The following is a 25,046-nucleotide window of genomic DNA, read 5'->3' on the forward strand; positions in this document are numbered from 1 at the left end:
TGTGCCGAATATATACTCTTCTCTGATTACGTGGCTGATATTCCTGAACTGAAAGACTGTGAAAGATGTTCTAAACTGACATCTTATCTTTTCATTGCTCTGGTCTCCGTTTCTACATTCTTACTCACTTTCATCATCCTGATCAATGCTGTAATGTTGTGTCAGAAAGCCCAGGCTATCAGAAGTCTATGAAACAATATTAAATAGCATTACCATCTTCTGTTTGGTTTATGAATGAAATGTGTAATTACAGCGCGATGAGGACGACAGTGCCATTCTGAGGGCGTCTTTTGACAATGTATGCAGTACAGAAAAAATACACCGAGTGGCACTATTTACCAATTTTAGCCTTTTAAAAACGTATCTACACCCCCTGATTTAATATTAAAGTAGATAATAGAGACTCTATAGGTCACCATGAACGCAACGCAAACGACAGAAGCTATGATGTAGCAGTCCAGCACTAAGAAAAACATACCGATATTTGTTATATTATATGTAAATTCTATTGGCAAATACGTTTTGTTTGTTTTGAACAGGAAGACTGCGGATAGACTGTTGTGTGATAACATGATGAAGAAATCCGAGGTTATTTTTTATTTTCGTGCGTTGTTCTTGATTGCATGTATTGCTGTGTCTGTGCGCACTTGCAATGGCGATCTGAGTTATTCCGTGCCAGAGGAAATGAAGAAAGCGACAGTGATTGGCAATATGGCAAAGGATCTTGGGCTCAGTGTTAAAGGACTATCGGATCGGAAGGCTCGGATAGACATGGAAGGAAATGACAAACGCTTTTGCGATCTTCAGGGAGGAGAACTGGTTATTGCAGAAAGAATAGACCGCGAGGAGCTATGCGGGTCAAAGCCATCATGCTTGTTAAATTACGAATTGATTTTGGAGAACCCTTTGGAATCACATCGGATTACACTGCAGATTGAGGATATAAACGACAACTCACCTCGTTTTCCGAAAAGCGAGATCAAACTGGAAATCAGGGAATCTGCTGATAAAGGCGCACGTTTCCCTTTAGATGAGGCGCACGATCCCGACGTTGGGCGAAACGGAATTCAAAGCTACTCCCTTGAGAAGAACGGATATTTTACCCTAGTTGTGAATTCTAATTCGGACGGAAGAAAATACAGTGAATTAGTATTAGATAAAGAGCTTGATCGTGAGCAGGAGCAAGCAGTGACATTATTGCTTACAGCCAGTGACGGAGGTTCTCCACAAAGGTCTGGTACTGCAGTGATACGTGTTATTGTCCTTGACGCCAACGATAATCTTCCAGTATTTAGTGAAAGCATTTACAAAGTTAGTCTACCCGAAAACTCTCCATTGGGTACTGTTGTTGTGGCCGTCACTGCTACAGACGCAGATGAAGGAGCAAATGGAGAGGTCACCTATGCATTTAGTCACATATCTGATAAAGCGCTCACACTGTTTTCTATTGATGAAGTGTCTGGAGAGATCAAAGTAATTGGACTTATAGACTATGAGGACAAATATGAGTATGAATTAAGGGTTCTGGCCAAAGATGGGGCAGGATTGGCCTCTAATGCCAAAGTTGATATACAGATCACAGATGTTAATGACAATGCTCCTGTGATATCTATTAAATCACTTAATGTGCCCATCCCTGAAAATGTAGCCCCAGGCACTGAAGTAGGGATTATTAATGTTCAGGATAAAGATACAGGGGGAAATAAACAGATCGGGTGCTCCATTCAGCAGAATGTTCCTTTTAAATTAAATCCATCAATTAAAAACTATTACACGCTTGTTACTACAGCTGAACTGGACCGTGAAATTATAGGTGATTATAATGTAACAATGATAGCTACTGATGAAGGGTCTCCACCATTGTCTTCCTCTAAGACGATCCATCTTTCTGTGTCTGATGTAAATGATAATCCACCTGTATTTGAGGAGCAGTCCTACAATGCATATGTGACTGAGAATAACAAGCCTGGCTCCTCTGTCTGTTCTGTTACTGCGAGAGACCCAGACTGGAGACAGAATGGCACAGTGTTCTACTCTCTGTTGCCCAGTGAGGTCAATGGTGTTCCGGTCTCCTCATATGTATCCATTAATGGAGACACAGGGGTGATCCATGCTTTGAGGCCCTTTGACTATGAGCAGTTCAGAAGCTTCAAAGTTCAGGTTGTAGCCAGAGACAATGGTTCTCCTCCACTCAGCAGCAACGTGACTGTGAGTGTGTTCATAACAGATGAGAATGATAACTCTCCTCAGATATTATACCCTACTCCAGAAGGAAACTCCTTCATGACTGAGATGGTTCCTAAAGCTGCTCTTTCTGGCTCGCTGGTCTCCAAAGTGATCGCTGTTGATGCTGACTCTGGACAGAACGCGTGGCTGTCATATCAGATCGTGAAGTCAACTGATTTGGGACTTTTCACTATTGGTCTCCACAGTGGAGAGATCAGGGCTCAGAGGGACATTTCTGAATCTGACAGCATGAAGCAGAACCTTGTGATCTCAGTGAAAGATAACGGACAGCCCTCTCTCTCTACAACCTGTGCCGTATATTTACTCATCTCTGATAACTTGGCTGAAGTTCCTGAACTAAAAGACATGTCTTATGAGGAGAACAATTCTAAACTGACATCTTATCTGATTATTGCTCTGGTGTCTGTTTCTACCTTCTTCCTCACTTTCATTATTCTGATCATTGCTGTGAGGTTGTGTCACAGGAGAAAGCCCAGACTGTTGTTTGATGGAGCAGTAGCCATTCCCAGTGCATATTTGCCTCCCAACTATGCAGATGTTGATGGAACTGGAACTCTCCGTAGCACTTACAACTATGACGCCTATATGACCACAGGGTCACGTACGAGTGACTTCAAGTTTGTTACATCCTACAATGACAACACGCTGCCTTCTGGCACCACTCTGAAGAGGAGCCCAGTTGACAACAGTGACTGTCTTAACTTCACTTCACTTGACTTCATTGACAATGGATCGAAATGCTCCACCCTGGTAAATCATTTAAATATTTACTTGTTGGAATACGTTTCATAATTACAGGTTTTGGTTTAAAGATATGGTCAATTTCTATGAACCTAGGACAAGGCAATATTATTACTTTTCTGTCCTTCGAAACACTTCCCAGTACATTCAAACTATTTCTGAATTTCCAAACTTGCTTTCCCTTGATTATAAATTAGCTGATTCTTTATTCTGTGGGGTATCCTGTGTCTGGTATTCTTTTTAGAATGAGAATGGTCTATCACAGATTTTAGTATACTGTTCATTATTTCTGACATTCTGTGTTACAGACATTGCCTCAGATACTTTTGGTTACTGGGTTGATATGTGATTTGTTGTTATAAGATTTGTTGATGTTGGTTAAATGGGAAAGGAGGATTTTTATCAATTGTATATCAGTGTATTGATTATTTATTTACTTATTCAGAGAAAACATTTATGTTGAAAAACTCCAAAGTGATCGCTGTTGATGCTGAGTAGACAAAACGCATGGCTGTCATATCCTAATTGTGTCGCTGAGGATTTGTCAGTGGCGAAAGCCCAGACTGTTGTTTGATGGAGCAGGAGCCATCCCCAGTTCATATTTACCTCCCAACTATGCAGATGTTGATGGTACTGGAACTCTCCGTAGTACATACAACTATGATGCCTATATGACGACAGGGTCACGTACGAGTGACTTCAAGTTTGTTACATCCTACAATGACAACACGCTGCCTTCTGGCACCACTCTGAAGAGGAGCCCAGTAGACAACAGTGACTGTCTTAACCTCACTTACAACTATGACGCCTTTATGACTACTGGCTCCCTTACAAGTGACTTTAGATTTGTTACCTCCTACAGTGACAACTTCTGACACAACTCTGAAATAGAGTCCAGTTGACAACAGTGACTATCCTTAATTTATTGGCAAAAGATCTGTCCTCCACTCAATCAATTTTAAGGTAATTATTGACTTGCATATTTTCAAGATTCTGATGGTCTTATACTTAATTTCCATGATTCTGCTAGACTACATTTACTTACGTTAATCAGCTACAATGTTTACATCTTTGCTTTTTGTGAAATATATCTCTATGCAGTTGGGGATATTATAGAAGATGTATTAGAATTAACGGTTTTCTTGTATCTAAATAACGTGTCTGTTTTTATTCTAATTAATACTTTCGTCATCAGTGCGAAGGTTGTTTGAATACAGCAGTAGTCACTTTGTTCCTTTGGCCCTTATTAACGTTTCCATTTCCAAATACTATGGCATTCAAATAAGGTTTCATATATTCGTAGTTTGTACGTGTTTTTCCCCCCAATACATACAAAATCATGGGTGGTGCGTTAAATAGATTTGGCCACTATGGACATGCACAGCGCTTTTTGACTGATTGAGCGTTTAAATACAAAATGTCGGACGCGTTTATATACCCTTATACCAATTTATGTATGTGTGTATGCACACACTAGAATGGGCATTTGTGTATATATCGAGTTGTGTGTTGGCTCTCTTCTATACATTATTATTACAGTCTGGGTTTTCATTTCTGTTAGTGTGTTTACACTCCGAAGTCAGCGGTGCCACTGCTATTAATGATTATTTCGCTCCCTTCAGCTTTGTAGCGCTTTTTAAATCGCCAAAGGTTTTTGGAGAAATTCGGCGTCATTTTTACCTATGCTGTTTCAGCACCACGTGCGTGGACAGCGGCCGCCAATCCTTATGCAGTGGTAAAACCTGTAGTTTGTTGGTCTATTTGATTCTGCAGATATTTGACAGTTACCGATTTTCACTGCTAAAGAACGTGTGCACTATATAGAAGCCTGGTGTTGTGGCTGTGTGTGTAGTGTGTTCGGGATGCGGGAGTGAGTTCAAAAGCTGTTTTTTTTATCCTGAGTTGTTTTTCAGAGTGATAGCGCCTATGTTTCGCAAGTTAAATTGACGTTTTTATCTTCTGTTGTTGTTGTTTAAAGTATGTGATGCTTGAATGGTTTGAAAATATATTGCTTTTTTTGTGAAGGTGCCTCATGAAGAGTATGAATTTGTGGATAAAGTCGTATGTAATGGGGGAGTTAACAGCGTTCTTAGATCTGAATAACTTATCTGTTTTTATTGTTATTGGTTATCAGTGTGACGATTATTTAAACACAGCAGTAGCGATTTTATTTATTTGCCCCACATGTGCCCCACAGTCAAGATATCAGGGCTTAGAGGGACATTTCTGAATCTGATAGCATGAAGCAGAATCTCTCAGTGAAAGATAACGGACAGCCCTCTTTCTCTACAACCTGTGCCGTATATTTACTCATCTCTGACAACTTGGCTGAACTTCCTGAACTGAAAGACATGTCTTATGAGGAGAATAATTCTAAACTGTCATCTTATCGGATCATTGCTCTGGTCTCCGTTTCTACCTTCTTACTCACTTTCATCATCCTGATCCTTGCTGTGAGGTTGTGTCATAGGAGAAGTCTGAAGTCTGTGGAACAATATGAAATAGTTGTGATGCCATATTTTGACAGCTACTGCTATGCAAATAATAGTTTTGTTAGTAAGTTAGCATTGCTTTTTGGGAGTCATTATCGTTGCATTATGAGTAGTAGATTGTTACTGTGCAATTGAATATGCATTAATGATAGTGATGCATTTAGTATTGTAGTAATGCGATTAGTTCATCAGACTGGAAGACCATGCATGCTGCAGGAAGTATATTCTAACTTTGTTATTGAGGTTGACATACCACTATGTTGAAGATTATACCGAATTGCATTAACTAAACGTAGAAAAAAACAGAAAGAGTACCATCTTCTGTTTTGTTTATTTACAGCAGTCATACTTTGAGATTGCGCGAGGAGGACAACAGTGTCATTCTGAGGGCGTCTTTTGACAGTGTATGCAGTGCACCAAAAATACTCCGAGTGGCACTATTTACCAATTTTAGCCTTTTAAAAACATATCTACACCCACTGATTTCATATTAAAGTAGATAATAGAGACTCTATAGGCTATCCATGAACGCGACGCAAACGACAAAAGCTATGGTGTGGCAGCCCAACACTAAGAAAAGAATACCGATATTTGTTATATTAAATGTAACGTTTAATTCCATTGGCAAATACGTTTAGTTTGTTTTGAACAGTAAGACTACGGGTAAACTGTTGTGTGATAACATGATGAAGAAATCCGAGGTTATTTTTCATTTTCGTGCGTTGTTCTTGATTGTATGTATTGCTGTGTCTGTACGCACTTGCCATGGCGATCTGAGCTATTCCGTGCCAGAGGAAATGAAGAAAGCAGTGGCGGCGCCAGGGGGGGGCTAGGGGGTGCTAGAGCACCCCCTAGATTGGCCATAGCACCCCCATAGCACCCCCAAGAAAATAATGGTTTATTTAGGCCTATTATTGTTATTTAATTTCATTCTGAGTTCTTAATAAAATGTATTGTGTGATAATAATATTTTAATCACTAAAGAAAATAACAGAAAATAACAGATTGAAATAAACAGATTGTTCACGTAGCACGACACAGACACGTTGCGCGTGAACGTGATTGTTCAATGAGTAGTAGGCTAAGTAACAGTAATCCTCGCGATAGGTCAATTCTAAGTCAAGCGTTCACAAAATCACGAAAATGGATCGGTATTTGATCCGCAAATTTCCTCGAGTTGAATAAGATGTTCAAGAGGAAGAAAAAATGCAAGAGGTATTGGATTCTGATTCTGATGTAGAAGAAGAGGAACGTCCTGGTCCAAGTTAACCCTCACCTCTACTGAGGGCGCTGCTAGCCATGCTGCTAGCACCCTGGGTGACTTAAGCATGAACGCCCAGGATGGTCCGAAAAGACCAATATTACAAAAATGTTGTGGAAAGCTTGCGCTACACTGCTTGTCAGGGGATCTCACAGCGAGGCCACATTGAAGATGAGGATTCAGCAAACAGGGGTAATGTCCGCGAGTTGCTATCTGTAATTGGAAAATTTGATAAAACCGTTCAGAAAAAGTTAGATAACAACCCGTCAAATGCAAAGTATGTGCACCATGACGTGCAGAATGAGATCATCAATGTAATGGCAGAAATGATTAGATAACAATTAAGGGATGTTTTAAGCATAGTTTTGTGTGCACTTTTTGATCTCTTATTATTGTGGTTTTGAGTGCCTACTGTTTGGTCTCATTCATGTTTTTTTTGATTGTGACTTAAAATAATATACTACCCTTTTTGAAAGCATTTCTGACTCTTTGCCTGTTTAAGTTAATTCTATCTGATATTCTAATCTGCCGTCTTTAGTTAGAAGTGTATTGAACTTGGTATGTTTAGTTTAATTGGTCGCACATGGTAGTGGTGACCTGTTAGTCATCTGGCGCAAACTTTAATCTACACACTGAAGTAGGCCTAAGTGAAGTATTTGGGATTACGTTATCTATAACATGCTGCATCCATTTTGACCGTCGGAGATGAACGCGGCTTTGTGCGCGTCCGTCAGAAGTAGCCTAATGATAATAATAATACGATCGATTTGAATGACGTTTTTTATGTACCCCAAAGACGCGTTAGAGATCAAACGTGTAAACATATGTGACGATATGGTGGGGAGGTGTTGTAGTAGAGAAAAATGAGACTCATATGCTATCACCCTAATTTCATAGCACCCTCAGTAAAACGCCGAGCACCCCCATAGCACCACCAGAAAAAAATCTCTGGCGCCGCCACTGGAAGAAAGGGACCGTGTTTGGCAACGTAGCAAAGGATCTTGGTCTCAGTGTTAAAGGACTATCGGATCGTAAGGCTCGAATAGACATGGAAGGAAATGGCAAACGTTTTTGCGATCTTCAGGGAGGAGAACTGGTTATTGCAGAAAGAACAGACCGCGAGGAGCTCTGCGGATCAAAGCCATCATGCACATTACATTACGAATTGGTTTTGGAGAACCCTTTGGAATCACATCGGATTACACTGCAGATTGAGGATATAAATGACAACCCACCTCGTTTTCCGAAAACCGAGATCAAACTGGAAATCATGGAATCTGCCGTTAAAGGCGCACGTTTCCCTTTAAATGAGGCGCACGATTCCGACGTTGGGCGAAACGGAATTCAAAGCTATTCTCTTGAGAAGAACGAATATTTTACCCTAGCTGTGAATTCAAATTTGGACGGAAGAAAATACAGTGAACTAGTATTAGATAAAGAGCTTGATCGGGAGCAGGAGCAAGAGATTACATTATTGCTTACAGCCAGTGACGGAGGTTCTCCACAAAGGTCTGGTACTGCAGTGATACGTGTTATTGTCCTTGACGCCAACGATAATATTCCAGTATTTAGTGAAAGCATTTACAAAGTTAGTCTACCCGAAAACTCTCCATTGGGTACTGTCAGGGGCGGACTGGGACAAAAAAATCGGCCCGGGCATTTTGAACCAGACCGGCCCACTAAATTCGATAACACACCTTTTTAATCTCGAATGTCTACACCAACCAGGCTTATAGCTAGCAGGGCGTCTGCCCTATAGTCTACTAAAAAATAAGAAGAAACGGGACGCCCTACTTTTAGGCAGGACGGCCTAAAGACGCCCTATTTTTCTCCCGTTTTACCTGTTAACTTCGCTGAATGTGATCAAAATTCACCGTTTCAGTCGCTTCAGTGCTTAACGAAGTCTAGAATCATACATATGACCTGCCAATTAGAAAATACAAATAGCATTGCTGTATTTCCGCTACAACAACGTTACATCATGATTCCAACGAAACATTGATTCACGGGCTCGCAGAAGTTCCAGAAGACAGCTGTCTCACCGCACGTCACTGAACCTACTACTGTATGAGTTCAACAAGAGTTTGTGTGTTAAGGTGGTGGTCTTAATTAATCTAAATGCAATACACATCATACACTTTAAAGCTTTGTTCAGAATACGCAGGTATAAGATCGGTCGATATTTTCCATGAAAATAGCGACTGAAGAACCCCCTGTTCTCGTCTCCGAGAGGACAGGCTGTATTGCTCCCTTTTCTAGAAGGGAGTCTATTTCCTCCTGTAGGAAACGCGCTTGATGAGGTGGCATTAACGTTTGAACTACGCCCCTGAACTTCGGGGGGGACGGGAAAACTGGAGCGTATAACGGGCTATCATAATTCGGTATCTGGACAAATTGGCATATTTTCGGAATACCAGGGTTTGGGAATACTGGGCTTTCGGAACAATTGACATGGCACCGCGCACCACTCAAACACACAACATAGAGTGTAGGCTAACGGCTGGCTGTTTCAGAGTACAGTAGGCTGAGGGCTAGCAACAGCTACAGACTTGTCTTGTATTTACAATGCAAACGAACTTGGCCATAGAACATAGTTTCTAAGTCAAACATATTTTAGAGACGTTTTAATTCATGATCAGTAAGCTTACCGTAGGTCGTTGTATCATATCTCCCTGGCTGTAGCCACCAGCACTGTCATCCACGGGAGCTGATGGCAAACTTTTAGCTAAAGGTAGAAGGTGTTAGCTGATATGATTGGACGAGACCCTAGTCACTCAAGAAGACGGCCAATGGGCCGCAGACTAGCGTGCGCGTGTCAAGCAAGTCAAGGCCATGGGCCACGCTGTTTACCGTCCTAATGCATTATGTAGGCAGGTCCAAATCGAAAGGGGTTTGTGTTGGGTCAGCCCAGGGGATGTGATTGGGCCAGCCCAGTGTCAGTAGGGCCGCTGATGAACTACTTTCGTGGGCCAGCCGGTCAGACCATTATATGGGGAAAAAAATTAAAAATTAAAATTCGGGACCATCGGCCCATATTGCACCCCGGCCCAGCGGGCAAACGCCCGGTATGCCCGATGGCCAGTCCGTCCCTGGGTACTGTTGTTGTGACCGTCACTGCTACAGACGCAGATGAAGGGGCGAATGGAGAGGTCACATATGAATTTAGTCACATATCTGATAAAGCAGTCAGACTGTTTTCTATTGATGAAGTGACTGGAGATATCAAAGTAATTGGACCTATAGACTATGAGGACAAATATGAGTATGAATTAAGGGTTCTGGCCAAAGATGGGGCAGGGTTAGCCTCTAATGCCAAAGTTGATATACAGATCACAGATGTTAATGACAATTCACCTGTGATATCTATTAAATCACTTAATGTGCCCATCCCTGAAAATGTAGCCCCAGGCACTGAAGTAGGGATTATTAATGTTCAGGATAAAGATACAGGGGGAAATAAACAGATCCGCTGCTCCATTCAGCAGAATGTTCCTTTCAAATTAAATCCATCAATTAAAAACTATTACACCCTGGTTACTACAGGTGAACTGGACCGTGAACTTGTAGGTGATTATAATGTAACAATTACAGCTACTGATGAAGGGTCTCCACCACTGTCTTCCTCTAAAACAATCCATCTATCTGTCTCTGATGTAAATGACAATCCACCTGTTTTTGATGAGCAGTCCTACAGTGCATATGTGACTGAGAATAACATGCCTGGCTCCTCTGTCTGTTCTGTTACTGCGAGAGACCCAGACTGGAGACAGAATGGCACAGTGTTCTACTCTCTGTTGCCCAGTGAGGTCAATGGTGTTCCGGTCTCCTCATATTTATCCATTAATGGAGACACAGGGGTGATCCATGCTGTGAGGCCCTTTGACTATGAGCAGTTCAGACGCTTCAAAGTTCAGGTTGTAGCCAGAGACAATGGTTCTCCTCCACTCAGCAGCAACGTGACTGTGAGTGTGTTCATAACAGATGAGAATGATAACTCTCCTCAGATATTATACCCTACTCCAGAAGGAAACTCCTTCATGACTGAGATGGTTCCTAAAGCTGCTCTTTCTGGCTCTCTGGTCTCCAAAGTGATCGCTGTTGATGCTGACTCTGGACAGAACGCGTGGCTGTCATATCAGATTGTGAAGTCGACTGATCCAGGACTTTTCACTATTGGTCTCCACAGTGGAGAGATCAGGGCTCAGAGGGACATTTCTGAATCTGACAGCATGAAGCAGAACCTTGTGATCTCAGTGAAAGATAATGGACAGCCCTCTCTCTCTACAACCTGTGCCGTATATTTACTCATCTCTGATAACTTGGCTGAAGTTCCTGAACTAAAAGACATGTCTTATGAGGAGAGCAATTCTAAACTGACATCTTATCTGATTATTGCTCTGGTGTCTGTTTCTACCTTCTTCCTCACTTTTATCATCCTGATCATTGCTGTGAGGTTGTGTCATAGGAGAAAGCCCAGACTGTTGTTTGATGGAGCAGTAGCCATTCCCAGCGCATATTTGCCTCCCAACTATGCAGATGTTGATGGAACTGGAACTCTCCGTAGTACTTACAACTATGATGCTTATATGACCACAGGGTCACGTACGAGTGACTTCAAGTTTGTTACATCCTACAATGACCACACGCTGCCTTCTGGCACCACTCTGAAGAGGAGCCCAGTTGACAACAGTGACTGTCTTAACTTCACTTCACTTGACTTCATCGACAATGGATCAAAATGCTCCACTCTGGTAAATAATTAAAATCTTTACTTTTTGGAATATGTTTTATAATTATAGGTTTTAATATAATGATGTGGTCACTTTCTAAGATTTAGGACATGGCAATATTTGTGCTTTTCTGTCTTTTCAAACACTTTCCAATACATTTTAGCAACTGCTGAATGTCCAAACTGGTTCGTCCTTGATCGGAAATGTGAAGGGACTAATACAGATTCTTCTATGCCCGGTTTCCTGTTAATTACCTCTGTTTGATCTGTGACATTCAATACCAAAGACATTGCCTTAGATATATTTGGTTAGTGGGTTGTTTTTTATGTGTTGTAAGTTTTGTTGGTGTTGTGTGGATGAATCTTATGAATTTTACATCGGCACAGTATGGTGAGGTAATTGTTGATTTTACACAGCAAACCAGAGAGTATATAGTGTCCCTTTTCGTTGTTTTCAAATGTTATGCTCAAAGCCTCATCAGATAATATTAAAGTCAGTGAAAGAATACTAAACGGTTTAGTGATGCCATCTTTTGACATTTACTGTCTATGCAAGGAAATGTTCTTTAGTTACTTTGCCATGCTTTTTGGTGCTCATTCTCTGTGCTTTGTGAGTAGGAGATGGTCGTTGTGGAATACGTTTTCATGATTGTGATGCATTAAATATGGTGGTCATGTGATATTTCATCAAGCTGAAAGCCGATGCGTGGTGGAGGAGGTCAAATCTGACTTTATTATTGAGGTTGGCATAACAATATGTTGGAGATCAAGTATATCTATCCATCTATCTATCTATCTCTCTATCTCTTTTGATCTATTTCTTGATTTATCTACCCGTCTTTTGATCTGTAATTTTCTACATGTTCATTTCTACATACCTTCATGACTTTTTCAAAGCAGTTCATTTTTTTTATTTTTTTTGTTAATGATCCTTGTCCTGCTTCTAGCAAGTGGCTTGGAATGTCTTTAGAGTCATGTCTCTCTGTTTTTTATGTCAGTACTTTCTATAGTGAGATTACATCTCATTCCATTTTTCCCAACTGGGTAGAATATGGAATAAGGTTTTTTTATAATGACCATGACAGGTTGGCAGTAATGCTGAAACTGTTTGGCACAGTGATACTGTGTTTGCACAGTATAGGGATACAGTTTTAACTAATAATGCATGTCCCTGTTAACAATGCTATGAATAAATGGATTCATGCCTCTCCACCTATACCTGCCCTAAAGGGAAACTATACTGCATGATGAAATTATGATACAGTTTTGCACCGGCTGAGCAACAGATCTAGCAGAGTCTGCTGTATCAGATTCTTTTCCATTCAGAGGGTCCAAGCACAACAACCCTTGGAAGCAAAATGTAACATCGAAAAATACAGAAGCATTACCATCTTGTGTTTTGTTTATGAATTATATTTATAATAACAGCAGTCATGTGTTGAGATTGCACGCCAAGGACTACAGTGTCATTCTGAGGGCGTCCTTTGACAATGTATGCAGTACACCAAAAATACTCCGAGTGGCGCTATTTACTTATTTTAGCCTTTTAAAAACGCATCTACACCCCCTGATTTAATATTAAAGAAGAGAATAGAGACTATCCATGAACGCGACGCAAACAACAGAAGCTATGGTGTGGCAGTCCAACGTTCAGAAAGAAATACCGACAATTTGTTTGTTATAGTAACGTTTAATTCCATTGGCAAATACGTTTTGTTTGTTTTGAACAGTAAGACTACGGGTAAACTGTTGTGTGATAACATGATGAAGAGTTCCGAGGTTATTTTTTATTTTCGTGCGTTGTTCTTGATGGCATGTATTGCTGTCTCTGTACGCACTTGCAATGGCGATCTGAGTTATTCCGTGCCAGAGGAGATGAAGAAAGGCACAGCGTTTGGCAACGTAGCAAAGGATCTTGGTCTCAGTATTAAAGGACTATCGGATCGCAAAGCTCGGATAGATATGGAAGGAAACGACAAACGTTTTTGCGATCTTCAGGGAGGAGAATTGGTTATTGCAGAAAGAATAGACCGTGAGAAGCTCTGCGGGTCAAAGCCATCATGCACATTAAATTACGAATTCGTTTTGGAGAACCCTTTGGAATTGCATCGGATTACACTGCAGATTGAGGATATCAATGACAACCCACCTCGTTTCCCAAAGAGTGAGATCAAACTGGAAATCGGGGAATCTGCATATAAAGGCGCACGTTTCCCTTTGGATGAAGCGCACGATTCAGATGTTGGGCGAAACGGAATACAGAGCTACTCCCTTGAGAAGAACGATTATTTTAGCCTAGCTGTGAATTCTAATTCGAATGGGCGAAAATACAGTGAATTAGTTTTGGATAAAGAGCTTGATCGTGAACAGCAGCAGGAGGTAACATTGTTGCTCACTGCTAGTGACGGAGGCTCTCCACAAAGATCTGGTACTGCAGTCATACATATTATTGTCCTTGATGCAAACGATAATCTTCCAGTATTTAGTGAAACCATTTACAAAGTCAGTCTACCTGAAAATTCTCCTCTGGGTACTGTTGTTGTGACCATGACTGCTACAGACGCAGATGAAGGGGCGAATGGAGAGGTCACCTATGAATTTAGTCACATATCTGATGAAGCAGTCAGACTGTTTTCTATTGATGAAGTGACTGGAGAGATCAAAGTAATTGGAACAATCGATTATGAGGAAAAATATGAGTATGAATTATGGGTTAAAGCAAAAGATGGTGCAGGGCTTGCTTCCAATGCCAAAATTGATATAGAAATTACAGATGTTAATGACAATGCACCTGTAATATCTATTAAATCACTTAATGTGCCCATCCCTGAAAATGTAGCTCTTGGAACAGAAGTAGGGATAATAAATGTTCAGGATAAAGATACGGGGGAAAATAAACAGATTCGCTGCTTCATTCAGCAGAATGTTCCGTTTAAGTTAAGTCCATCTTTTAAAAACTATTACACACTGGTTACTACAGCTGAACTGGACCGTGAGCTTTTAGGTGATTATAATGTAACCTTAACAGCTACTGATGAGGGCTCTCCACCATTGTCTTCCTCTAAAACAATCCATCTGTCTGTATCTGATGTAAATGATAATGCACCTATATTTGAGGAGCAGTCCTACAGCGCATATGTGACTGAGAATAACAAGCCTGGCTCCTCTGTCTGTTCTGTTACTGCGAGAGACCCAGACTGGAGACAAAATGGCACAGTGTTCTACTCTCTGTTGCCCAGTGAGTTCAATGGTGTTCCGGTCTCCTCATATTTATCCATTAATGGAGACACAGGGGTGATCCATGCTGTGAGGCCCTTTGACTATGAGCAGTTCAGAAGCTTCAAAGTTCAGGTTGTAGCCAGAGACAATGGTTCTCCTCCACTCAGCAGCAACGTGACTGTGAGTGTGTTCATAACAGATGAGAATGATAACTCTCCTCAGATATTATACCCTACTCCAGAAGGAAACTCCTTCATGACTGAGATGGTTCCTAAAGCTGCTATTTCTGGCTCGCTGGTCTCCAAAGTGATCGCTGTTGATGCTGACTCTGGACAGAACGCGTGGCTGTCATATCAGATCGTGAAGTCGACTGATCCGGGACTTTTCACTATTGGTCTCCACAGTGGAGAGATCAGGGCTCAGAGGGACATTTCTGAATCTGACAGCATGAAGCAGAACCTTATGATCTCAGTGAAAGATAACGGACAGCCCTCTCTCTCTACCACCTGTGCCGTATATTTACTCATCTCTGATAACTTGGCTGAAGTTCCTGAACTGAAAGACATGTCTTATGAGGAGAGCAATTCTAAACTCACATCTTATCTGATCATTGCTTTGGTCTCTGTTTCTACCTTTTTCCTTACTTTTATCATTCTGATTGTGGCCATAAGGGTTTGCCACAGGAGAAAGCCCAGACTATTGTTTGATGGAGCAGTAGCCATTCCCAGTGCATATTTACCTCCCAACTATGCAGATGTTGATGGTACTGGAACTCTCCGTAGTACATACAACTATGATGCCTATATGACGACAGGGTCACGTACGAGTGACTTCAAGTTTGTTACATCCTACAATGACAACACGCTGCCTTCTGGCACCACTCTGAAGAGGAGCCCAGTAGACAACAGTGACTGTCTTAACCTTACTTCACTTGACTTCATTGAGAATGGATCAAAATTCTCCACTCTGGTAAATTATTTAAATACTTTTTGTAAAGACATGTTTTAGGATTACAGGTCACTTCACAAGAGTAATTTCAAAGCATTTTCAAAAATGAGCTACTGTTATATTCCATGTATCTTGTGTTAAATGCTGAGTCTACTGGTAACTAATTCAGTCTAATCCCATTACATTCATACATTACACTGATGTATGCATACACAACTGTTGAATTTCCAAACTTGCCACGCTGTTTTTTCTTAGTGTGTTTCATATGGAACTAGGTTTTTCAAAGTCAATTGAAGATCTGCAGTGATATTTGTTTAACAGAGAGAGACAATCATTTGTTGCTGCATGATGAATTATGTGTGATTTATGTGTGAAGACCTAAGGGAATAATAGAGCACGTTCTGAGATTGTGATGTAGTTTTTTACTGAGACAATATGCAGTGGAATGCACAACCAGAGATAGTATTTTCATCCATCATATGTATTTGGTTAGAGGGACCAACCACAGCATATTTTCGAAAGAAAGACACACAGCTACATACAACTGGCCTTAAGACCAATTATTATTATTTTGTGTGTTTCCAAGTGTCATCAAAGATATACAGCTATATCATTTGTAGTACATTGTACACCCTATAATCTAGCCATGCAGCGAGTGCTCTATAGTCCTTCGTGTAATATGCAGAGACATACTCAGAGTGGCGCAATTTACCAAGTTTAGCCATTAACAAATGGGTCCACACCCCTTGATTTAATAAAACAGTTGAGGTTATTGGTTATGCATCGACGCGACAAACGACACAAGCGTTGAAATTGTACTTGAACATGAGGATATATTTTCCGATTTCCTTAGTTTATTTGTGATATTACGTTCAGTGGATAAAAACGCTTTGTTTGGTGTTCAACTGGATCCTCGTATACTGTTTGGTTTGTGATATCACGATGAGGAAATCAAAGGGATTTTTTCATTTTCGTGCTGTGTTCTGGATTGCATTAATTGCTTCGTTTTTGCGCTCTTGTTATGGCGATCTGAGCTATTCCGTGCCCGAAGAAATGAAGAAAGGGTCGGTATTTGGGAATTTAGCAAAGGATCTTGGTCTCGGTGTCAAAGCACTGTCGGATCGTAAGGCTCGGATTGACATGGAAAGTGAAGACAAACGTTTTTGTGATCTTCAGGGAGGAGAACTGGTTATTACAGAAAGAATAGACCGCGAGGAGCTTTGTGGGTCAAAGCCATCATGTACATTACATTACGAATTAGTTTTGGAGAACCCTTTGGAATTGCATCGGATTACACTGCAGATTGAGGATATAAATGACAACCCACCTCGCTTTCCAAAGAGTGAAATTAAATTCGAAATCAGCGAATCTGCCATTAAAGGCGCACGTTTCCCTTTGGATGAGGCGCACGATTCGGATGTGGGGCGAAACGGAATTCAAAGCTATTCCCTGGAGGAGAACGACTATTTTACCTTAGCTGTGCATTCTAATTCAGATGGAGGGAAATATTGTGAATTACTTTTAGAAAAGGAGCTTGATCGTGAACAGAAGCAAGAAGTGACATTGTTGCTTACGGCTAAAGACGAAGGCACTCCACAAAGATCTGGTACTGCAGTCATACGTGTTATTGTTCTTGATGTTAACGATAATCTTCCAGTATTCAGCCAAGCCGTTTACAAAGTAAGTCTGGCTGAAAATACCCCAATAGGCACTGTCGTTGTGACTGTGAGCGCCACAGACGCAGATGAAGGAGCAAATGGTGAGGTCACTTTTGACTTTAGTCGCATATCTGATAAAGCAGCAAGACTCTTCTCTGTTGATGAATTGACTGGAGAGATCAAAGTGATAGGAACAATAGACTATGAGGATAAATATGAGTATGAATTAAGAATTCAGGCAAAAGATGGTGCGGGACTCGCTTCTCATGCAAAGGTTGACATTGATATCACAGATGTTAATGACAATTCACCTGTGATATCTATTAAATCACTTAATGTGCCAATTCCTGAAAATGTAGCCCCGGGCACTGAAGTTGGTGTCATAAATGTTCAGGATAAAGATACGGGGGGAAACAGACTTGTCCGCTGCTCCATTCAGCAGAATGTTCCTTTTAAATTAAATCCATCTATTAAAAACTATTACACACTGGTTACAACAGCTGAGCTGGACCGTGAACTGGTAGGTGATTATAACATAACAATTACAGCTACTGATGAAGGGTCTCCACCACTGTCTTCCTCTAAGACAATCCATCTGTCTGTATCTGATGTAAATGACAATCCACCTGTATTTGAGGAGCAATCCTACAGCGCATGTGTGACTGAGAATAATAAGCCTGGCTCCTCTGTCTGTTCTGTTACTGCGAGAGACCCAGACTGGAGACAGAATGGCACAGTGTTCTACTCTCTGTTGCCCAGTGAGGTCAATGGTGTTCCGGTCTCCTCATATTTATCCATTAATGGAGACACAGGGGTGATCCATGCTGTGAGGCCCTTTGACTATGAGCAGTTCAGAAGCTTCAAAGTTCAGGTTGTAGCCAGAGACAATGGTTCTCCTCCACTCAGCAGCAATGTGACTGTGAGTGTGTTCATAACAGATGAGAATGATAACTCTCCTCAGATATTATACCCTACTCCAGAAGGAAACTCCTTCATGACTGAGATGGTTCCTAAAGCTGCTCTTTCTGGCTCGCTGGTGTCCAAAGTGATCGCTGTTGATGCTGACTCTGGACAGAACGCGTGGCTGTCATATCAGATCATCAAGTCTACTGATCCGGGACTTTTCACTATTGGTCTCCACAGTGGAGAGATCAGGGCTCAGAGGGACATTTCTGAATCTGACAGCATGAAGCAGAACCTTGTGATCTCAGTGAAAGATAACGGACAGCCCTCTCTCTCTACAACCTGTGCTGTATATTTACTCATCTCTGATAACTTGGCTGAAGTTCCTGAACTGAAAGACATGTCTTATGAGGAGAACAATTCTAAACTCACATCTTATCTGATCATTGCTCTGGTGTCTGTTTCTACGTTCTTCATCACTTTCATCATCCTGATCATTGCTGTAAGGTTGTGTCATAGGAGAAAGCCCAGACTGTTGTTTGATGGAGCAGTAGCCATTCCCAGCGCATATTTACCTCCCAACTATGCAGATGTTGATGGAAATGGAACTCTCCGTAGTACTTACAACTATGACGCCTATATGACGACAGGCTCCCGTACAAGTGACTTCAAGTTTGTTACATCCTACAATGACAACACGCTGCCTTCTGGCACCACTCTGAAGAAGAGCCCAGTTGACAACAGTGACTGTCTTAACTTCACTTCACTTGACTTCACTGAGAATGGATCGAAATTCTCCACCCTGGTAAATCATTTAAATCTTTACTTGTTGGAATATGTTTTATAATTATAGGTTTTGGTTTAAAGATGTGTGTGATCACTTTCTAAGGACGTAAGACGAGACACTATTTGTTATTGTATGTCCTTTCAAACACTGTCCATTTAATTTCAGCAACTGCTGAATGTCCAAACTGGTTTGTCCTTGATGAGAAATGTGAACTGATTAATACAGATTCTCCTATGCCAGGTATACTTTTAATGACTTCTGTTTGATCTGTGATATTCAATACAAAAGACATTGCCTTTATATTTGGTTAGTGGGTTGTTTTTTATGTGTTGTAAGCTTTGTTGGTGTTGTGTAAATGGACAAGGATGAATCTTATGAATTTTACCTCGGCATAGTATGGAATTAATAGTTTATTTTACACAGCAAACCAGAGAGTATAGTGTTGCTTTTCGTTGTTTTCAATGCAAGGAAATGGTCTTTAGTTACTTTGCATTGCTTTTTGGTGCTCATTCTCTGTGCATTGTGAGTAGGAGATGGTTGGTGTGGAATACACTTTCATGATGGTGATACATTTAAAATGGTGGTCATGTGATAGTTCAGCAGACTGGAAGACCATGCATGTTCGAGGAAGTATAATCTGACTTTACATTTGAGGTTGACATACCAATATGTTGAAGATCAAGTATATATCTATATATCTTTCTATATCTTTCTCTCTTTTGATCTATTTCTTGTTCTATCTACCCGTCTGATCTGTCATTTTCTGCCTGTTCATTTCCAGAAGCCTTCATGACTTCTTTTTTGTTTTCTTTTTTTGTGAATGATCCATATCCTGCTTCTAGCACGTGGCTTGGAATGTCTTTAGATTCATGGGTTTTGTGTGTGTGTATGTCAGTATTTCAGAGAGAAGGTGTCTACAGTGAGATTACATTTTATTCCATTTTTCCTAACTGGGGAGAATCTGGAATTATGTTTTTTTTTAGTTTGACCATGACAGGTTGGCAGTAATACTGAAACAGTTTGGCACTGAGATACTGTGTTTGCACAGTATGAGGGATACTGTTTTAACTAATAATGCATATGCCTTTTAACAATGATATAAATAAATGGATTCATGCCCCTCCACCTTTACCTGCCCTAAGGGAAACTATACTGCATGATGAGATTATGATACAATTTTGCACCGGCTGATCAACAGATCCAGCAGAGTCTGCTGCATCAGATTCTTTTCCATTTCGAGGGTCCAAGCACAACAACCCTTGAAAGCCAAATGTAACATAGAAAAATACAGAAGCATTACCATCTTGTGTTTTGTTTGTGAATTATATTTATAAGTACAGCAGTCATGTGTTGAGATTGCAAGCCAAGGACTACAGTGTCATTCTGAGGGCGTCTTTTGGCAATGTATGCAGTACACCAAACATACTCCGAGTGGCGCTATTTACTAACTGTAGCCTTTTAAAATGCATCTACACCCCCTGATTTAATATTTAAATAGGGAATAGAGTCTCTATCCATGAACGCGACGCAAACAACAGAAGCTATGGTGTGGCAGTCCAACGCTAAAAAAAACCCGACAATTTGTTTGTTATAGTAACGTTTAATTCCATTGGCAAATACGTTTTGTTTCTTTTGAACAGTAAGACTACGGGTAGACTGTTGTGTGATAACATGATGAAGGAATCCGAGGTTATTTTTTATTTTCGTGCGTTGTTCTTGATTGCATGTATTGCTGTGTCTGTACGCACTTGCAATGGCGATCTGAGTTATTCCGTGCCAGAGGAAATTAAGAAAGGGACTGTGTTTGGCAATGTAGCGAAAGATCTTGGTCTCGGTATTGAAGGACTATCGGATCGCAAAGCTCGGATAGACATGGAAGGAAACGGCAAACGTTTTTGCGATCTTCAGGGAGGAGAATTGGTTACTGCAGAAAGAATAGACCGCGAGAAGCTCTGCGGGTCAAAGCCATCATGTACATTAAATTACGAATTGGTTTTGGAGAACCCTTTGGAATCACATCGGATAACACTTCAGATTGAGGATATCAATGACAACCCACCTCGTTTTCCAAAGAGTGAAATCAAAATGGAAATCACGGAATCTGCCGTTAAAGGCGCACGTTTCCCTTTGGATGAAGCGCACGATTCAGATGTTGGGCGAAACGGAATACAGAGCTACTCCCTTGAGAAGAACGATTATTTTATCCTAGCTGTGAATTCTAATTCGAATGGGCGAAGATACAGTGAGTTAGTTTTGGATAAAGAGCTTGATCGTGAACAGCAGCAGGAGGTGACATTGTTGCTTACTGCCAGTGATGGAGGATCTCCACAAAGATCTGGTACTGCAGTCATACGTGTTATTGTCCTTGATGCAAACGATAATCTTCCAGTATTCAGTGAAACCATTCATAAAGTCAGTCTACCTGAAAACTCTCCTTTGGGAACTGTTGTTGTGACCGTGACTGCTACAGACGCAGATGAAGGGGCGAATGGAGAGGTCACCTATGAATTTAGTCACATATCTGATGAAGCAGTCAGACTGTTTTCTATTGATGAAGTGACTGGAGAGATCAAAGTAATTGGAACAATAGATTATGAGGACAAATATGAGTATGAATTGTGGGTTAAGGCAAAAGATGGTGCAGGGCTTGCTTCCAATGCCAAAATTGACATAGAAATTACAGATGTTAATGACAATGCTCCTGTGATATCTATTAAATCACTTAATGCACCCATCCCTGAAAATGTAGCCCCAGGCACTGAAGTAGGGATTATCAATGTTCAGGATAAAGATACAGGGGGAAATAAACAGATCCGCTGCTCCATTCAGCAGAATGTTCCATTTAAATTAAACCCATCTATTAAAAACTACTACACGCTGGTTACTACAGCTGAACTGGACCGTGAACTTGTAGGTGATTATAACATAACAATTACAGCTACTGATGAGGGCTCTCCGCCTCTGTCTTCCTCTAAGATGATCCATCTGTCTGTATCTGATGTAAATGACAATCCACCTGTTTTTGAGGAGCAGTCCTACAGCGCATATGTGACCGAGAATAACAAGCCTGGCTCCTCTGTCTGTTCTGTTACTGCGAGAGACCCAGACTGGAGACAGAATGGCACAGTGTTCTACTCTCTGTTGCCCAGTGAAGTTAATGGTGTTCCGGTCTCCTCATATGTATCCATTAATGGAGACACAGGGGTGATCCATGCTGTGAGGGCCTTTGACTATGAGCAGTTCAGAAGCCTCAAAGTTCAGGTTGTAGCCAGAGACAATGGTTCTCCTCCACTCAGCAGCAACTTGACTGTGAGTGTGTTCATAACAGATGAGAATGATAACTCTCCTCAGATATTATACCCTACTCCAGAAGGAAACTCCTTCATGACTGAGATGGTTCCTAAAGCTGCTCTTTCTGACTCGCTGGTCTCCAAAGTGATTGCTGTTGATGCTGACTCTGGACAGAACGCGTGGCTGTCATATCAGATTGTCAAGTCGACTGATCCGGGACTTTTCACTATTGGTCTCCACAGTGGAGAGATCAGGGCTCAGAGGGACATTTCTGAATCTGACAGCATGAAGCAGAACCTTGTGATATCAGTGAAAGATAACGGACAGCCCTCTCTTTCTACAACCTGTGCCGTATATTTACTCATCTCTGATAACTTGGCTGAAGTTCCTGAACTAAAAGACATGTCTTATGAGGAGAGCAATTCTAAACTCACATCTTATCTGATTATTGCTTTGGTCTCCGTTTCTACCTTTTTCCTCACTTTCATCATCTTGATCATTGCTGTGAGGTTGTGTCATAGGAGAAAGCCCAGACTGTTGTTTGATGGAGCAGTAGCCATTCCCAGTGCATATTTACCTCCCAACTATGCAGATGTTGATGGAACTGGAACTCTCCGTAGTACTTACAACTATGATGCCTATATGACGACAGGGTCACGTACGAGTGACTTCAAGTTTGTTACATCCTACAATGACAACACGCTGCCTTCTGGCACCACTCTGAAGAGGAGCCCAGTTGACAACAGTGACTGTCTTAACTTCACTTCACTTGACTTCACTGAGAATGGATCGAAATGCTCCACCCTGGTAAATCATTTAAATATTTACTTGTTGGAATAAGTTTCTTAATTACACATTTTGGTATAAAGGGGTCAAATTCTATGAACCTAGGACAAGGCAATATTATTACTTTTCTGTCCTTCGAAACACTTCCCAGTACATCCAAACTTGCTTTCCCTTGATCAGAAATAAGCTGATTCTTTATTCTGTGGGGTATCCTGTGACTGGTATTCTTTTTAGAATGAGAATGGTTTATCACAGAGTTTAGTAAACTGTTCATTATTTTCGTTCGATCTCTGACATTCTGTGCCACAGACATTGCCTAAGATACTTTTGGTTACTGGGTTGATATGTGATTTGTTGTTATAAGATTTGTTGATTTTGGTTAAATGGGCTTGCATATTTTCAAGATTCTGAGGGTCTTATACTTAATATCCATGATTCTGCTAGACTACATTTCCTTACGTTAATCAGCTACAATGTTTAAATTTTTGCTTTTTGTGAAGATTATCTCTATGCGGTTGGGAATATTATAGTAGATGTATTAGAATTAACGGTGTTCTTGTATCTAAATAACGTGTCTGTTTTTATGAATTAATACATTCGTTATCAGTGCGAAGGTTGTTAGAATACAGCAGTAGTGACTTTGTTCCTTTGGCCCACATTTACGTTTCCATTTCCATAGCCATACTATGGCATTCAAATAAGGTTTCATATATTCGTAGTTTGTACGTGTTTTTTCCCCCCAATACATACAGAATCATGGGTGGTGCGTTAAATTGATTTGGCCTCTAGGCATAGCGCTTTTTGACTGATTGAGCGCAGTGTTTAAATACAGAATGTCGGACGCGTTTATATATCCTGAATCCAAGTTATTTATGTGTGTATGCACACACTAGAATGGGCATTTGTGTAGATATCGAGTTGTGTGTTGGTTCTCTTCTATACATTATTATTACAATCTGGGCTTTCATTTCTGTTAGTGTGTTTACACTCCCAAGTCAGCGGTGCCACTGCTATTAATGATAATTTCATTGTTTTTGCTCTCTTCTGCTATGTAGCGCTTTTTAAATCGGCAAAGGTTTTTTGGGAGCAGGTCGGCGTCATTTTTGCCTATGCTATTTCAGCACCACGTGCGTGGACAGCGGCCGCCAATCCTTATCCAGTGGTAAAACCTGTAGTTTGTTGGCTTATTTGATTCTGCAGATATTTGACAGTGATTTAGACGGCTAAAGAACGTGTGCACCAAATAAAAGCCTGGTGTTGTGGTTGTATGTATGTGTGTGTGTGTGTGTGTGTGTAGTGTGTTCGGGATGCGGGGGTGCGTTCAAAAGCTGAGTTTTTTTTAAAGTTGTGTTTCAGAGTGAAAACGCGCACGTTTCGCAAGTTGAATTGACGTTTTTATCTTCTGTTGTTGTTATTTCAAGTATGTGATGCTTGAATAGTTTTGAAAATAAATAGCTTTTTGTGAAGGTGCCTGATGAAGAATATGAATTTGTAGATAAAGTCGTATGTAATGGGGGAGTTAACAGCGTTCTTAGATCTGAATAACCTCTCTGTTTTTATTGTAATTGATATATTGGTTATCAGTGCTACGAATTTTTTAATACAGCAGTAGCGACTTTGTTTCTATACCCCACATTTGCCCCGCAGTGGAGAGCTCGGGGCTCAGAGGGACATTTCTGAATCTGATAGCATGAGGCAGAATCTTGTGATCACAGTGAAAGATAACGGACAGCCCTCTCTCTCTACAACCTGTGCCGAATATTTACTCATCTCTGATAACTTTGCTGAAGTTCCTTAACTGAAAGACATGTCTTATGAGGAGAACATTTCTAAACTGACATCTTATCTGATCATTGCTCTGGTGATCTTTATTTCTACCTTCTTACTCACTTCCATCATCCTGATCATTGCTGTGAGGTTGTGTCATAGGAGAAAGCCCAGGCTATTAGAAGTTTGTGAAACAATATAAAATAGTTGTGATGCC

At 40.8% G+C, this 25,046-nt stretch overlaps 4 protein-coding genes across 4 annotated transcripts in view; all 4 read left to right on the forward strand.

Moving 5' to 3' along the window:
* Window positions 1-25,046, forward strand: part of LOC308364290 (protocadherin gamma-A11-like) — a gene marked incomplete at its 5' end in the record, with an annotated part of 212,701 nt that overhangs the window by 23,606 nt on the left and 164,049 nt on the right. The gene's annotated exons all lie outside the window — the stretch shown is intronic.
* LOC308364873 (uncharacterized protein) lies at window positions 571-11,534 on the forward strand (the record flags this gene model as incomplete). The annotated part of the gene is given in 6 exon segments (XM_080838150.1): window positions 571-3,028; window positions 3,031-3,064; window positions 6,133-6,283; window positions 7,709-8,357; window positions 9,793-11,501; window positions 11,505-11,534. Coding segments are annotated over 6 exon segments (5,031 nt in total).
* Window positions 13,232-15,697, forward strand: LOC308364303 (protocadherin beta-15-like; the record flags this gene model as incomplete). The annotated part of the gene is made up of 1 exon (XM_080837400.1): window positions 13,232-15,697. One exon carries the CDS (start codon window positions 13,232-13,234, stop codon window positions 15,695-15,697), a length of 2,466 nt encoding a protein of 821 aa, XP_080693526.1.
* Window positions 16,083-23,116, forward strand: LOC308364971 (uncharacterized protein; the record flags this gene model as incomplete). Its single annotated transcript, XM_080838263.1, is given in 4 exon segments — window positions 16,083-16,099; window positions 16,491-16,518; window positions 16,520-19,036; window positions 20,630-23,116. Coding segments are annotated over 4 exon segments (5,049 nt in total).

The sequence above is a fragment of the Sprattus sprattus genome, assembly GCF_963457725.1.
Source record: "Sprattus sprattus genome assembly, chromosome: 1".
Classification (NCBI taxonomy): Eukaryota; Metazoa; Chordata; class Actinopteri; order Clupeiformes; family Clupeidae; genus Sprattus; species Sprattus sprattus.